Here is a 16,568-nt window from a genome sequence, read left to right on the forward strand (position 1 = left end):
GCGAGGGAGGGGGCGGCGCCGTCCCGCGCTCCTCTCCGCGCGCCCGCCCGGCGTCATGGCCGCGGACCCGGCCCCGCACGGGAAGGCTGCGACGCTGGCGCGGAGGCGGCGGCTGCTCAGGTAACGCGACGCCGGCGCGGGTGGCGCGCACGCACGACCCGCTGGTCCTGCGCGAAGCCCGCCGGCCCAGCCCCGCTTTGCTAGTCTCCGAGCCTCGGCCCTGCGGGCGGCTGCTTCCCCTCCACTCCGGGCCCGAGGCCCCCACCCCCGCGGCCGAGGCGAGATCTTGGCCCCCGTTTCCCCCGGAGAAGGCCTCTTGCCTTCGAGCCTGGGCCCCGTCCCGCGAGCGCCCCATTAAGGGGCTGAAGTTCAGACGCAGCGGAGGGAGCCTGTGCGGGACTCTCGCCGGGACGTAGGCGCGAGGCAGCCCCTGGCGGGGCCTGGAGTTGGCGGCCACAGGGCAGCAGGGTAACTGGACTGACAGCCGTTGAGAGTGGGGGTGCCTCCTTCACACCCATCCCAGCAAAGAAACACTGCCTTGGGGAGCCCCAAGGGTCTGGGGCGGCCACCTTTTCCCGGGATCCGAGGACACAGATTGGTGATGTGGACACAGGCGGAAATGAATGAGGCCACGTAACTTTAACAGGACTTAAAAAACAATTTAAGTTTTAGCAGCTGCTTCCACCCCCACCCCCCGCCCCGCCTTTCCTTCTTTCCAGTCCTCACCTGTGTGGGGGAACTGGAGGCAGGGAAGCAACACGGTGCCCTTCAAGCTTTCCTTACCCTTTCCAGAAACTGGAAGGGCTGGGGGAGGCCTGTGATGGGTGGACTCTCCCTTCAGGCTTCAGACATGGCTGTCCACTTTTTCTGCCTGTCTTCACAGCTCTTCCTGCAGACTCTTTTTTCCTGAGGATCCTATTAAGATTGTCCGGGGCCAAGGGCAGTACATGTATGATGAACAGGGAGCAGAATACATCGATTGCATCAACAATGTGGCTCACGGTCAGTACCATCACTCCCGCTGGCTGGGCCGGAGAGGAGGCCCAGGCTGTGAACCTGGTGCAGGTGTGATCCTGAGGTGCAGAGCGGGGTGGAGAACGGGGGTTGAGCTGAGCAGACGGGGCCCAATCTTTGTGGTGTAGCTGTAGAAGTTTCCAAGTAGGAGCTGGGCTACACCAGGCAGTAGTCAGAGATCCTTGTCTGGGAGTCCAGTTCCACTTGGGACTGATGGCAAGCTGAGAGAGCAGCAGCCAGTCCAGCCACGACCAGCAGTGGTCTCCCCTGGCCAAGTGCTGGGGTCATGGCAAGGCTTCAGCCCCAGTGACCATCTCAGGTCCTGGGGGAAAAAACTGAAGTAGGAATTCAGTTATCCAGATTGGGCTGCCAGAGCCAATGGGAGGAAAGCGAGTCTGACTGAGCAGGCACCTTGGAAGTTAATAAAGTAGAGGCTCTAACGCAGCCGTGGGCAAACTACGGCCCGGCCCGTTTGAAATGAATAAAACTAAAAAAAAAAAAGACCGTACCCTTTTATGTAATGATGTTTACTTTGAATTTATATTAGTTCACACAAACACTCCATCCATGCTTTTGTTCCGGCCCTCCGGTCCAGTTTAAGAACCCATTGTGGCCCTCGAGTCAAAAAGTTTGCCCACCCCTGCTCTAACGCCTGGGTTTATACCCTGTCCTTCACTTATTAACTTGGTAATCTTAGGCAAGTTTCTTAACCTCGGTTCCTCATTTGCAAAATAGACATGATAATGCCAAGCATCCACCTGAGAGTGTTTTGGAGGATTAACTGAGTTAATTCTTGTAATTTGCTTTGCGTGTGCCTGGCACCTGGCGAGCTCCCAACACATGTTTGCCGTTAGCATCATCTTTGGCCTTTGGCGGTTATTACCTCCAGCCCCCTCTGACTGATGAGGTCAAGCCCACGGACAGACACTCCCATCCCCCTCCATATAGCAAACCACCTCCCACCAAAGACGTGGGTTTCTAAATGGGGTTTCCGCCAGAATCCTTCCTCAATCTCCCTTTCCAGAACGGGCATGTGTCACCTGCCTCTGCCTTCAGGCTCCCCTCTTTCCCCTCCACCTCTTCCTCCAATACTGTGTCTTCCCTGACTGGGTTTACAGATTGGGGATCGGGGAGGGCTAGAAGGATAGGATGAGCAGAGTCAGCTGTGTGATGGAGGTGGCCCTCTTCCAGTTGGGCACTGCCACCCTCTCGTGGTCCAAGCAGCACATGAACAGAACCAGGTGCTCAACACCAACAGCCGATACCTGCACGACAACATCTTGGATTTCGCACAAAAGCTGTCGGAGACCCTGCCAGAGGAACTCTGTGTGTTTTATTTCCTGAATTCTGGGTAAGTGCACTGCAGCTGGCCCCCTAGCAAGATGAAGAGAGTTGCTCACCATTGGGCAGCATAGTGTGGCCGACCGAGTGTGGACCAGAGGAGGTAGCCCCCACTGTGCAGGTGCCAGACTTCCCAGCTGTAGACCCTGTGCTTACTCTGTCAACCCAGTGTTCTGGTCTCTTACTAAGAGGTGCCATTACCTCCCTTCCAGGATCCCAGTTAGGATTTACCAAGGTAACGTGTTCCTTTATTCCTTCCTTAGGAAAACACAGGCACAGTGTTCAATCCCTGCTTGCTCAATAAGAAGCAAAAACATCAAATAATTCTTTAAAGAAATACAAAATTACCAAGAGGGGTCATTGCCTGGAGGAAAAGTACCTATATATATAAAAGGCTAATACGCTAAGTGTCCCCTCAGAAGTTCGACCAGAAGACCAGGAGTTCGATTGCTCACTATAATGTGCGCTGACCACCAGGGGGTGGTGCAGAACAAAGGAAGAAGGCCCTGGCCAAAAGCCGGAAGGCCCGATAGGCCCTGATTGCCAGCCAGGCCTAGAGACCCTACCCATGCACAAATTTCGTGCACCAGGCCTCTAGTAGGATATAATGAGGTATAGAAGCAGACCTGGCCTGCTCTGAGAGGAAAAGGAAAGGCTTCCCTGAAGAAGTGATATTAGACTAAGAGCTGACTAGGAGATGAGGAGATGAGGAGGAAGGGTGCTGCCAGCCCCATAAGTGTTCTTACCAGGGTTGATTACCACACAGAACAGCCTGTGCCAAGGCTCTGCAGCAGAAGAGTCATGGGACCCCAGCACACTGGAGGAACTATAAGGCAGCCAGTGAGGGAGAGGAGAAGGTGTGAGCAGGCACTGGGGAGGGAGACGGGGCCCATCATCCTGGACCTTATCAGCCAGATAAAGAAACTTTTTATCCTAAGAGCATTGGGAAGTCAGAGGATTTTGATCAGGCAGGTGATGTCATCAGGGCTGGTGGAGAGCGAAAATGGACACCATTAAGTACCATTTCAGCAGCCAGGTGACAGGTGATGGCAGCTCACACTAGAAGTGGCAGTGGAGACAGAAGTGGCAGGTGATGACATGTACATAGAACCAGCATCCTGGGAGCGAACATTCCAACAAATCGTAGGTTGAGGCATTTAGATTATAGTAAGTATTATTATCATTATCATTGCCACTTACATAGTACGTTTATCAGTCCCCTCCAATCATTTCTAGGAAGTGGAATTTACATCTTGATTTTATAGATAAGGAAACAGTTTATTTCTTTAAATACTTTTCAATTCTTCAGAATTGTAAGAAAAATACATGAGTGGATATACATTTTTATATAATAAATATTCCTTAAGATAAAATATAAATTACAATTCTACATATGATCAAATAAATGTAAAAATTCATGTTTACGCCGGAGGAAAGGATTTGGATGTGTGTATGTGTGTGGAAGCAGCAGTTTAAATGAAACTAGCTTGCCCAGAGCCACCTGCACAGGGAATGGAAGCCGTAACTGGAGCCTCTCTAGGAAGCGCAGGGAGCTGGCCAGGAGTGGGAGCCTCCTTGGCAGCGGAGGAAGGGACGTTTGCTCGCTTACTCCACCAGATTTACTCTGTGGGTTCCAGCAACCTCCATGCTGCCAAATCCAGTGGTGTCTCTGCCGCCTTTGTCTTACTCTCTCAGCAATACTGACAGTTACCACTCTCTAGAAATGCTTCTGGTCTAGCTTCCAGGACCCTGTGCACTCCTCACTCTCCCTGGCTTCTGGCTGCTTCTCCTGTGTCCTCTGCCAGTTCCTCCTCTGTGCCCCAGGGCAGGTCCTCTCTGAACCTCTCCCTCCTGATCTCTTCTGTTCCCATGGGATTACCTAGCAGCCACGTGCTGGTTACTCCCAAACTCGTCTCTCAAGCCCAGATGCTTCCCATGTGTTCCAGCCTCATGGTTCTAACCACCCCCTTGACTTCTTGAACATCAGCTTCACGTGTCGAAAAGACAATAAGAACATGATTGTCTTCTACCAACACCCGGAGTGGGACCATGGCCCCAGCTCTCCCTTACTTTCCTAGACACTGACCCCAGACCTTCCCACGAGGACATGCCCTCACTACCACCCGCACCCTGTCTTGCCTAGTAAATGGCAGAGCCATCTGCATCTCTGTTCAAGGCAGAAACCCTCCTCCCAGTCCTGCGTCAGTCCTGCCTCACCTCCCTCCAGGATGACTCCATCCACTTCCCTTTATCTTCGTGGCCGTTACTACCCTCACTTGCGTGTCCTCCTCCTGAGTCTCCTCACTTCCACTTTTTTTTTTTTCATTTAAATAGTGTGTTCTTTTTATTTTAATTTATGACTACTGTGGATGGGCAAGGGGCCACATGCTAAACCTGGCAAGCTCAGGGGAGTTGCTTCCACTTTCATTTCCTTCTACTCGGTTGGACACACATAGCCAGAGGCTTCCTCCTCAAATGGAAGCTGAATCATGTCTCTTCTCTGATGAAAACTTCAGTGCTGCTTTCTGTGCCTGGAAACTTCCCCCTGAGGCGTTAGTGCAGATATTGCCTCCTCGTAGAGCCCTTCCTGACCCCTGTCTTGGTCAGCTCAGGCCGCCCCAGGCCGGGGGCCATGTGTTTTCTCACTGTTCTGGATGCCAGATCCAAGATCAAGGTGTCGGCAGGTTTGGTTCCTTTAAGGCCCCTCTCCTTGGTTTGCAGGTGGCCATCTGTCTTCATATGGTCTTTCCTCTGTGTACATGAGCCCCTGGTATCTCTATGTACAAATTTCCTCTTAGAAGGACTTCACTCAGGTTGGATAAGGGCCCTCCCTAATGGCCTTGTTTTAATGTAATCGTCTATTTAAAGGCCCTATCTCCAAATACAGCCAGATTCTGAGGACTTCAACATATGAATTTTGTGGAACACATACTTCAGCCCATAGCACCCCCTAATCTAAATAGGGTCCCATCTGGTCCTCTTGAGGAACTTATTAAGTGAGCATTCTTTATTTCTTTGGTGTTTTTGGGTTTTGGGGTGTGTGTGTGTGTGTGTGTGTGTGTGGTTTGTTTGGGTTTTGTGGTTTTTTTTTTGCTTTCGTGACACATACTAGAATGTAAGTTCCAGGAGCATCAGGGTCTGTCTGTTTCACTGTTTTTGCCCCTGGTCTTAGCACACAGAAGGAAGGCATTTGATGAATTTGTACCTAATGACTAATGAATGGTGTCCCAAGAATCTTCTTGCTGCTGGCAGGGCACCACCTTCCTCTGGGTTTCCCTGTAGGAAGCAGGCCCCCAGGAGGGAAAGCCCTTAGCTGTCTGAGCCGTGCCCCCCTTTTCTGTTGTAGGTCGGAGGCCAATGACCTAGCCCTGAGGCTGGCCCGCCAGTACACAGGACACTGGGACGTGGTGGTATTAGACCAGTAAGTGCCGTTCCCAGAAGCTTGGGCCCACCACTTGTTGGGGATCAATGAGGCTCTAACTTTGGGTGCCTTGGGCAGGAAGAATGAGGGACCATCGCTGCAGAGACTCCCCAACACACGCCAGGGGGCTCTTTTCCCTGGTCTCTTCTAGGAGGGCAGCTTCTGGGGAGCTGAGAAACCTTTGTGAGGGGTTAAGAGTTGGCCCCACATTTGAGGTATTAAAACTGTTCCGACAGGGGCTCCCATGTAGTGAGTATGCGCTGCACAAGGCCCAAGCCCAGGGTCAGCGCCTTAGCACATCTAAGGTCATTACAACCCTGAGGAGAAGCCACTGTACCGAGGAGAGAACTGACCCAGAGAGCCTAAGTGATTAGCCCCTGGTACACGGCCAGGAAGCGGCCTCACAGGAAGTCTTACTGACCCCACAGCCTGTGCTCATCCCCAGCCCTAGGCCTCGGGGGCTATGGCAGAAAGGTGTGTCTCCTGAGGAGGGTAGATGCTTGTCAAAGACAGGCCAGAGACTCGCGCCACCTGGGCCTGAGCCCACCCTCCCTTCTCCCCCCCAGTGCTTATCACGGCCACCTGAGCTCCCTGATCGACATCAGCCCCTACAAGTTCCGGGACCTGGATGGCCAGAAGGAGTGGGTCCATGTGGTACGCACAGCCCAAGGGGGCAACAGGTCGGTGACCACCCCGAGCCTATATGACACGGCGCTGTCACTCCCCACAGGCACCGCTCCCAGACACATACCGGGGCCTCTACCGGGAGGACCACCCCAACCCGGCTGAGGCCTATGCCAGTGAGGTGAAACGTGTGGTCAGCAGTGCACAGGAGCAGGGCAGGCAGGTAACTGCATTTACATGGGTCTAGCCCAGCCAACAGTGAATATCACTTCCTCTGTCGCCAGCTGGTGCTAGATACAGGGAACCCGGTGAGACTCTGGACCAGAGATGTGTCCTGAGCGTGCTGGGAGTCCTGGGGCCCAGGCTGGGCTGGTTTTGATTGTGAAGGAGGGTCCTTCGAGAAGGTGCTGCCTGATTTCATAACATGAGCTGAGACAAGCTACAAGGCCAGAAAGGTTGGCAGAGCCAGATCTGGGAAGCCTGGCCTGTGTTTCAGATGTTCTACATCTACTTATATAAAACCAGAAAAGAGGTTGCTCTGGTGGCAGCAGGGGTGGGGGGGCCGGTTTTCTACCCCATTGACCTTTCCCTCATCCGGCTGGAGCTTCTAAAGAAGCTCTAAGGCAGAACATAGTTTGGAAGTCATTACTGTAGGCAGAAGGGGTCATTAAAGGGTTTTAAACAAGATGAGCTCAGTGTCTGAGTTGAGGCATCACCCTGGTGGCCAGTTGGAGGATGCACTAGAAGAGGCATCCAGTTTGAAGACACTGGCAGGAGGCCAAGGCAGAAACTGGCCGATCTGTGGGAGGCAGAAGTGTCCAGGTGGATGGCAAGGAGTGGGAGCAGAGATGATACAGAGCAAGTCAGGCTGTGCTGACTAATGGATAAAGGAGGGGGCTGGATCAGGGATGAGGCAGATGGGAGAGTTGGGAGTCACCAGATAGGGGCAGGGGAGAAACAGGCTTGTGGGGGAGAAATCAGTGGATTTTTTCTGAGGCATGCTAAGTACAGGAGTCTGGAGGCATCCAGGTTGTAAGAATTGGTTTGAGGCCTGAAAGAAAACAGAGTCTCAGACATTCAGATGTGATGAGGAGCCCGAACTAGGGGTGCAACAGTGATGGTAACTCATCCTGCGTGGAGCCAGCCCTGAGCCAGCATCAGCAGGACTCTCAGTTTGCCTCTCAGCACCTCCAGGTCAGTGTTCCTGACATCTCGTCTTGTCCACAGATTGCCGCATTCTTCGCTGAGTCTCTGCCCAGTGTGGGCGGGCAGATCATTCCCCCTGCTGGCTACTTCCCGGAAGTGGCAGAGTAAGGAGGGGCAGCTCCAGGGAGGCCAGGGCTGTAATGCGGTTTCCCAACCTTTGTTCCAAATGACAACCTCCATCTCACCTGTTTGCCAGAGTTTTCAAAGCCCCTGAAAAAAGAGTGGCCCCTAGAAGGCCAGCCATCTGCCCAAGGCCCCAACCTTACTGTTGGCAGAGCCAGGATTCAGAGTCCCAAGACCTCCCAGCTCCTGTTTTGATCCCTCTCACCACAGCCGTCCCCATCAGCCGTCAGCCTTCTGTCCTCTGCCACAGGCACATCCGCAAGGCTGGAGGAGTCTTTGTTGCAGACGAGATTCAAGTGGGCTTTGGCCGAGTAGGCAAGCACTTCTGGGCCTTCCAGCTGCAGGGGGAAGACTTTGTCCCTGACATTGTCACCATGGGCAAGTCCATTGGCAATGGCCACCCTGTAGCCTGCGTGGCCACAACCCAAGCTGTGGCGAGAGCATTTGAAGCCACCGGTGTCGAGTACTTCAATACGGTGAGTGAAGGCTCCGGGGAGCACTGAGGGTTCTGATAGGCCCCAGCCAATCTGAGCAAAGGCCACAGACCTGGCACTGAGCCACCACAAAGGTGTCTAAGATGCTGTGGGGGTGGGTGGGGGCCGGGGAACGGTTAAAGCAGGTCAGAGGATAATAACACCAAACCTCTTTAAAGTTAGTATCAACCCAAGAGCTGTGGCAAGAGATCATGCCTTATAAAATATATAGAAAGAAAACTCTCCCTTCCAGCAGAAGCTGCCTACTGTGTACAAGACCCTGTGCTAAAAGCTGATGAAAATACATGAGGACCTGTGTGGGTGATGGCCTAGGATTAGCGTTCCTGTTGCAGTAGGAGCGTAGAGGAGGTGCGGTGCAGGGTTGAGCTTTCCCTAAGCGAAGTGGATCCTCGGGTTGGAGGAGAAGCCACGGCATGTTCAGTGGTGCCAAGAGCGCAGTTATGTGGTGGGTGATGGGAGCGTAGTGGTCAGCAGATGGCCTCATGGTAGAAGAGCGGAGAGTCTGGACTAATCCCCAGGGCTGTGAGGAACCATGGAAGGGTTTTAGTCTGTGAGAGACTAGATTGAAATATGCTTTAGAAGTTCCCAGTGTGGAGAAAGACTACAGGTAGGCAATTGGTCCAGGCAAGAGAGAAGGAGCCCAAATCTGGACACGGGCTCAGGGAAGAATAGGGAAGGACAGAAAGTTAAGGGAACGAAGAACACACTGTCACCTCCCAAAAAAGAGTCAGTTTGAATGGGGGCCTGAAACATGTCAAGATTGGGCAGGATGGTTGAGATTTGTCAGAGGTTATTAAGGACGAAGGCTGGTGCTCTCAGCAAACTCAGCACATACCCAGCAGACACGTAGGTAGACGCCTCTGCCCTAAACAAGTTCACTGTTCAGAGGGGAGATGGGCTCATAAACCCCTGCTTACATGGTGCGGAAAGATTTAACGGAAGTAGTGTGTTCACAGTGCCAGGAGAGCACAGGGATGCGGGTAAGAGGACGAAGAAGAGGAATGGAAGGAGCAGGGGAGGATTCTTATGGATGTGGAAGGATGAGGAGGAATTGGCCCTGCCAGGAGGAAGGAGTGGGTTGTGTTAGGCGAAAGACAACCCAGTGGAGCCGGAGCCTGGTGCTTGTGTCTGTCTTACTTGAAGTGCACATAGCTTATGGAGTCAGTCCATGGCTCACGAAAGATCATCATCTGCTCTCGCAGAGTCCTCTTTTAGTTCATCCGTTAACTGGTTACTTTCATTCGGAGACAAGCATCTGAGAAGCCATCATCCCAAATAAAAGTTAGGACCTCGACAGTAACCTGCATCTATTTATCCATACGGTTGCTCCCAGACCCTGCCTCCCCCAGCCCAAGTAGCCATCACTCTGAACCCCTTATTCATTAGTTACTCTCATTTTTTTTAACTTTATAAGTGTATCATGCTGCATGTATGTAGTCTTTAGGGATTTGTGTGTTTTTTCACCTAACATTATATTACTAAGAGTCATCCCCATCTCTTGTCACTGAAGTTCATTTGTTTTGACTGCTTTATAATTATCCCATTGTATAAGCTACTTTGGTTTATTTGTACAATCCTGTTGATGTGCTTTGCAGTTGTACTCATGGTTTTTGCTATTGTGAACAGTGCTGATATGAACCATTTTTATAAACTCTGTTGTACATGTGCAAGAGGCTTTTTTAGGAATAACCTAAGAGTGGAATTGCTGGTCATGTTCACCTTCATTTTGAGATAATGACATCTGTTTCCCAAAGTAGGTCACAAGTTAACATCCCACCAGCAGGTATAAGAGATTCTGTAGGTCAACATCCTCTTCAACACCTCTTAATTTGTGCCAATCAAGTGGGGTATAAAGTTGTAGCCCGTCAAATCAGGGAATTTTTTTTATATGCCATTCCCTGATTTCAACTTACGTGAAGCATCTCTTCATATGTTTATTGGCCATGTGCTGCTTCTGTGAAATGCCTGTTGTTTTTTTTTCTTTTTTCCATGTTTTGATTGAATTACTAGTGCTTTTATTTATTTGGGGGGGTTTTATGTGTGCATTTGTGTATACATGTATAATTACACAGACACATACTTAGTTACATAGGGCTTTAGTTACATAGGACTCTTGAAACTTTTTATTTCTTCTTGAGTTAGTTCTGGTGGGTTGTATTTTCTTAGGAATTTTTCATCTGAGTATTCAAAATTGTCAATCTATATTTCTTGTTAATACTTTCTTAATATTTTTTAATCTTTATCATTATGTTCCCTTTACTTTTACAATAATAGTTGTTTGAGTCCTTTTCTTTCCTTCTGCTTTCTTTGGGGTTTGTTCTGTTGTGGTTTTTTGTTGTTGTTGTTTTTATTTCCTAAAATGGATACTTAACTGTTTTCTTTTTTTCCCTTTTTTCCAATATATTTTTATTTTTTTAATTATATTTGTATTGATTTCAGAGGGGAGAGGAGAGGGAAAGATACAAACATCAATGATGAGAGAGAATCATTGATCGGCTGCCCCCTGCACACCCCACACTGGGGATCAAACCGTGACTTCCTAGTCGATGCTCAACCACTGAGCCACACCGGCCAGGCTGTTTTCTCTATTAATATAAATATTTAAGCCTGTCTATTCCCCTTAAAGCACAACTTTTACATTGTATCCTACTAATTTTAATATATAGTGCTCAGTTGGTTGAGTGTCCCATGCACCAAAAGATTGCTAGTTTGATTCCCCATCAGGGCACATGCCCAGGTTTTGGGCTCAGTCCCCTGCCGGGGTCCAACCCCAGCGGGTCCAGGGGTCCCCAAAGGCATGGACGGAGTCGGCGAAGAAGGAAGGACACAGAGATAGCGTTCAGTTGATCAGCAGCCTAGCCAGGATCTACAGCCAGGATCTCCAGCCAAGTTCTGGTCTGGATCTCCAGAGAGGTTCTGCTTAGGATCTCCAGCCAGGTTCTGTACAGGTTCTCCAGCCAGGTTCAGTCACCAGGTTCTAGTCAGGTTCTCTTGCCATGTTCTATAGTCAGGTTCAGTCCAGGATCTTTTGCCATGTTCTCTCCAGTGAAGTTCTTCTGTCTCCAGGCTCCGTGTAGGTTCTGTCTTCTGAATTCTCTTCTAAGCTCTGTCTCCTGAGTTCTGTGTTCTGAGTTCTGTCTCTCTGTCTGGTTACATCTGTATTTATACCAGTTGATTCAATCCTATCAATCTCTATTACAAAGGTTAGGGCGTTTCTTATCTCCATTCCAGGGAGTAAAGATTATGTAGCTTAAGCATGCTTGTTCATAGTTAAAGTGATTAATTACCCGCCTGGCACTTAGTTGAGGGGTTTTATTCCCTCCCTAACTTCAGGGGAAAATCCCTACCTGGGGATTCAACCTTTCTCGGAGAGGTGACCTTGGTTAAAACACAGCGCCAAGAAGGTGAGCAAACATTAAGAACCGTATGCCATATATGCCAGGTCCCTTGAAACAGCAAGGATAGACCGGCTCCCGGCAGTCCCCAATAGGAGGTGTGCAGGAGACAGCCAGTCAATGATTCTTTCTCATCATTGATGTTTCTATCTCCCTCTCCTGTCCTCTCTGAAATCAATAAAAAATAATTTATTTTAAAGAGACATTTACAGAGTTCTGCAAGAATTTAGAGAACACACATTTTTCTTGAGGGCATGTAGAACAATCACATACCAACTCACCTCAACACAGTTTACAGAATAAATATCAAAAGAGTAAGTATCACACAAAACATGACCCTTAACTTCAGTGTCGTTAGTTAGAAATTAATAAGTTTTGAAAAACCTAGAATTGAATAATGGTGTTGTGGTTCTCAAACTTTTGGTCTAAGAATCTCTTTACAATCTAAAAATTATTGAGGAACCCAAAGTGCTTTTGTTATATGTGTTATATTCTTAAGAGATATTTATCTGTAGTTTTCTTGAAATACCTTGTCTGGTTTTGTTATCAGTAACACTGGCCTCAAAGAATGAGCTGGGAATTGTTCATCTATTCTCTCTGAAAGACTTTTCTGAAGGATTGGTAGTAATTCTTTAAACATTTAGGTAAAATTGACCAGTGAAGCCATCTGGTTCTCGATTCTTCTTTATAGGAATTTAATATTACTATTCATTGTTCTTACTTACTATAAGTCCATTCAGGTGTTCTAATCCTTCTCACGTCGGTGTCAGCATTTCTTTATCTTTCTAGGAATTTGTCCATTTCACCTACGTTATCCAGCTTGTTGGCATAATGTTGTACATATTATTCCCTTAGAACTTCTCAAAGATTACTAGTGATGTGTCCTCTTTGATTCCTGAGTTTTGTAACATTAGCATTCTTTTGATCTTGGTCAACCTAGCTGAAATTTGTCAATTTTGTTTATCTCAAAAACCAACTTTTGGCTCTGTTGATTTTTTTCTATTGTTTTTCTATATTTCTATTTATTTCCACTCCAATCATTATTATTATTTTCTTCCTTCTGCTTGTTTTGGGTTTAGTTTGCTCTTCTTTTAGTAGTTTCTTAAGGTGAAAAGTTAGATTATTCAAGGTCTTTTTTCTTTTTCAACATAGTTGTTTATAGACAGAACTTTTCCTGTAAGCACTACTTTCATTGCATCCATAAGTGTTGGTATGTTGTTTTCATTTTCATTCATCTCTAGGTATTTTCTTTTTTTTCTTTTTGTTAATCCTCACATGAGGATAATTTTTCCATTGCTTTTCAATGGAAAAGAGGGAAGGAGGAAGGAAGGGAGGAAGAGAGAAAGAGAAAGAGAAACATTGATGTGAGAGACATATCGAATGGTTGCCTCCCACATAGGCCCTGACCAGGGCCTATGAGGGAACCTGCAACCCAGGTACACGCCCTTGGCTGGGAATTGAACCCACGACCTTTCAGTGCATGGGCCAATGCTCTAACCACTGAGGACCAGCCAGGGCCATCTCTGGTTATTTTCTAATCTCCCTGACTTCTTTGAATCATTGGTTGTTTAAGAGTGTGTTATGTAATTTCCACATATTTTTTAGTTTTTCAGTAGTCTATTATTTGTTTCTAGTCTCATTTCACTATGGTAAAAAAGATTTTAAATTTTTTTTTTTTAAATCTTTATTGTTGAAAGTATGACATACTGCCCTAGCCGGCTTGGCTCAGTGGATAGAGCATCAGCCTGCGGACTGAAGGGTCTCAGGTTCGATTCCGGCCAAGGGCACATGCCTGGGTTGCGGGCTCGATCCCCAGTGGGGGGTGTGCAGGAGGCAGCCGATCAGTGGTTCTCTCTCATCATTGATGTTTCTATCTCCTTCTCCCTTTCTCTTTGAAATCAATAAAGAAATATATATTTTAAAAAAAAGAAAGTATGACATATGTTTCATTTCCCTCCTCTCCCCCCTCCCCCATTGACCCCTTCTAGCCCCCACCCCCACACCCTGCCCTAGGCCTTCACCACCCTATTGTCTGTGTCCATGTGTTATCCTTATATGCATACAAGTTCTTTGGTTGATCTCTTCCCACCCACCCACTATCCTTCCCTCTGAGATTCTACAGTCTGTTCCATGCTTCTAAGCTTTTAAAATATACTATGGCCTAATATATAGTCTATCCTGGAGAATGTTCTGTGTGCACTTGAGAAGAGTACTAATATTCTGTTTTGTTTTGTTTTGGGGGTTATTTTTAGTCAAGTGTTCTGTATATGTTAGGTCTAATTGATAGTATTGTTCAAGTCTTGTTTCTTTATTGATCTTCCATCGTTCTATTATCAAAAATGAGGGATTAAACTATTGTTGAATTGTGTATTTCTCCTTTCTATTCTATCAGTTTTTACTTTATATATTTTAGGACTCTATTGTTAAATGCATGTGTGTTTGTAATGGTTTTAACTTTTTAATAAATGAATTATCATTGTAAAGTGCTTATATTGCTAGTTTATTTAGGCACACTGAATATTTATTATATACATTCAATATTACTTTGTAATAGTTTCAAGTATAGTGGTTACATAATCATATATTTTATAATGTTCCCCTCCACCCTTGTTATTTCCAGCTAGTAACAATTTTAACCTTAAGATTTTTTTATGTCTGATACTAGTACAGTCACAACAGCTCTTTTAGTTACTGTTTGCATGGTATACCTTTTCCACCCTTTTGCTTTCAACCTACTTATGTATTTACCAGTGCTCTTTTTTAAAAAACATATTCTTTAATTGATTTCAGAGAAAGAGAGAGAAATCAGTGATGAGAGAGAATCATTGATTGGCTGCCTCCTGCATGACCCCCGACTGGGGATTGAGCCCGCAACCTGGGCATATGCCCTGACCAGGAATCAAACCATGCAGGTCATTTAAACGTACATTGTTCAAGGGTCAACTGCATTGTAAAATGATCACCACAATCTATATAGTTAACATTCATCACCACACATAGTTACAGTTGCTTTTTGTGTGATAAGAACTTTTAAAATCTACTCTCTTAGCAACTATTAGATATGTAGTACAGCCCGGCCGCTGTGGCTAAGTGGATGAGTTCGACCCATGAACAAAGAGATCAGGGTTCAATTCCCAGTCAGGGCACATTCCCAGGTTACTGGCTCAATCCTCAGTAGGGAGCACGCAGGAGGCAGCCGATTGATGTTCCTCTCTCATCAATATTTCTGTCTCTCTATCCCTCTCCCCTCCTATCTCTAAAATCAATTAAAAATATGTTTTTTAAAATATGCAATATAGTATTTTTTTAATCCTCACCTGAGGATATTTTTCCATTGATTTTTAGAGAGAGTGGAAAAAAGAGGGAAAGAACTATCGATGTGAGAGAAACACATCCATTGATTGCCTCCTGCACAAGCCCCAACCAGGGCCCAGGCCAGGGAGGAGCCTGCAACCGAGGTACGTGTCCTTGACAGAAATCGAATCCGGGACCCTTTAGTCCACAGGCCAACACTCTTTCCACTGAGCCAAATTGGCTAGGGCTGCAAAGCAGTATTTTTAACTATAGTCACCATGCTGTATTTTATTTTATGGACTTACTTATGTTTATAACTGGAAGTTTGTACCTTTTTGACCACTTTCACCCATTTTACCTACCCTCTTTGTCTTTCGATCATTTGATTATGTTGTATCCAGATATGGAACTCATTATTCTACTTTAGGTTCATTGAGTTTCTTGGATGTATAGGTTGTTGTTGGATTTTGGTTTTCTAAATCAAATTTGGGAAGGTTTTGACTATTATTTCTTCTATTTTTCATTCTGCCCCTTTCTCTTTCTCTCCTCTCCTGTGACTCCCATTGACATATGTTGGTATGCTCAATTGTGTCTCGCTTGTCTCTAACGCTCTGGGTTTTTTTGTGGGGTTTTTTTTAAAATATATATTTTATTGATTTATTACAGAGAGGAAGGGAGAGAGAGAGAGAGTTAGAAACATCGATGAGAGAGAAACATCGATCAGCTACCTCCTGCACATCTCCTACTGGGGATGTGCCCGCAACCCAGGTACATGCCCTTGACCGGAATCGAACCTGGGACCTTTCAGTCCGCAGGCCGACGCTCTATCCACTGAGCCAAACCGGTTTCGGCATGTGGGGTTTTTTTTGTTTTCATTCTTTTTTCTCTCTGGTTTTCACACTGAACAGTCTCAATTGACATATTTCTAGTTTGCTGATCCTTTCATCTGCCTGTCCAAGTCTACTGTTGAGCCTCTCTAGTGAATTTTTTATTTCAGTTACTGTACTTTTCAACTCCAGAATTAGTTTGGTTCTTTTTTCTAATTTCTATTTATTGATATTCTGTATTTCAGTGGTTCTCAACCTTCCCAAGCCCACAACCCTTTAACCCTTTGCGGTCACATTAAATTTGGAATGGGTGTCGTACTGGTCGGAATTAATTTCCATTGAAAGAGCAGTGATACATAACATGCAAGATTATGAAGGATAAACAAGATTTATTAATTCTTTTTTGGAACTACGTCACTACTAGTAGAATCACTACAAACGTTATCACTTTCTACGTCAGAGTCAGTATTTAAGGTGCCAAAATAAAACTCTTCATCATTACTTTCAGATTCGCAGTACACTTCTTTCGGTAACTTTCTTTTTGCCATTTTGGAGTATTATTTTGAAATATCTTAACAAGCGAGAATGCCTAATTACAGTTAAACGTAATTTGTAAGGCTTTATTTGAAATTCTGCGAAGTATCTCTGAAGCTTGTCGATTTCTTCACCCTCAAAAGGCGACTGGCTCTCCACGATGTTTTGCATGGCGAGTGTGGAACGACCGCGTTTGTTTATATTGAGTTTCGATATCTCCGATTTGTCGGGGCAATGTTTTGGTTCATGACAAGGTCGCTTAGACACTTAAGAGCTTTCAGAGAAATTATGAACT

General features: G+C 46.7%; 1 protein-coding gene across 10 annotated transcripts in view; it reads left to right on the forward strand.

Annotated features, from left to right (window-relative positions):
* Window positions 1–16,568, forward strand: part of PHYKPL (5-phosphohydroxy-L-lysine phospho-lyase) — a 27,734-nt gene continuing 11,166 nt past the window's right edge. For 3 of the 10 annotated variants that reach the window (XM_059698132.1, XM_059698133.1, XM_059698134.1), the window contains exons 1-8: window positions 7–120; window positions 884–1,002; window positions 2,206–2,365; window positions 5,702–5,776; window positions 6,343–6,430; window positions 6,507–6,623; window positions 7,628–7,710; window positions 7,980–8,205. In XM_059698132.1, coding sequence (XP_059554115.1) covers window positions 56–120; window positions 884–1,002; window positions 2,206–2,365; window positions 5,702–5,776; window positions 6,343–6,430; window positions 6,507–6,623; window positions 7,628–7,710; window positions 7,980–8,205 — 933 coding nt within the window. In that variant the 5' untranslated portion in view covers window positions 7–55. Of the gene's footprint in view, window positions 121–883; window positions 1,003–2,205; window positions 2,366–5,701; window positions 5,777–6,342; window positions 6,431–6,506; window positions 6,624–7,627; window positions 7,711–7,979; window positions 8,206–16,568 lie in introns of all 10 variants that reach the window. The other 7 variants (XM_059698127.1, XM_059698135.1, XR_009453051.1 and 4 more) reach the window with 7 other exon arrangements.

Source organism: Myotis daubentonii, chromosome 5, assembly GCF_963259705.1.
Source record: "Myotis daubentonii chromosome 5, mMyoDau2.1, whole genome shotgun sequence".
In the NCBI taxonomy this organism is placed as follows: domain Eukaryota; kingdom Metazoa; phylum Chordata; class Mammalia; order Chiroptera; family Vespertilionidae; genus Myotis; species Myotis daubentonii.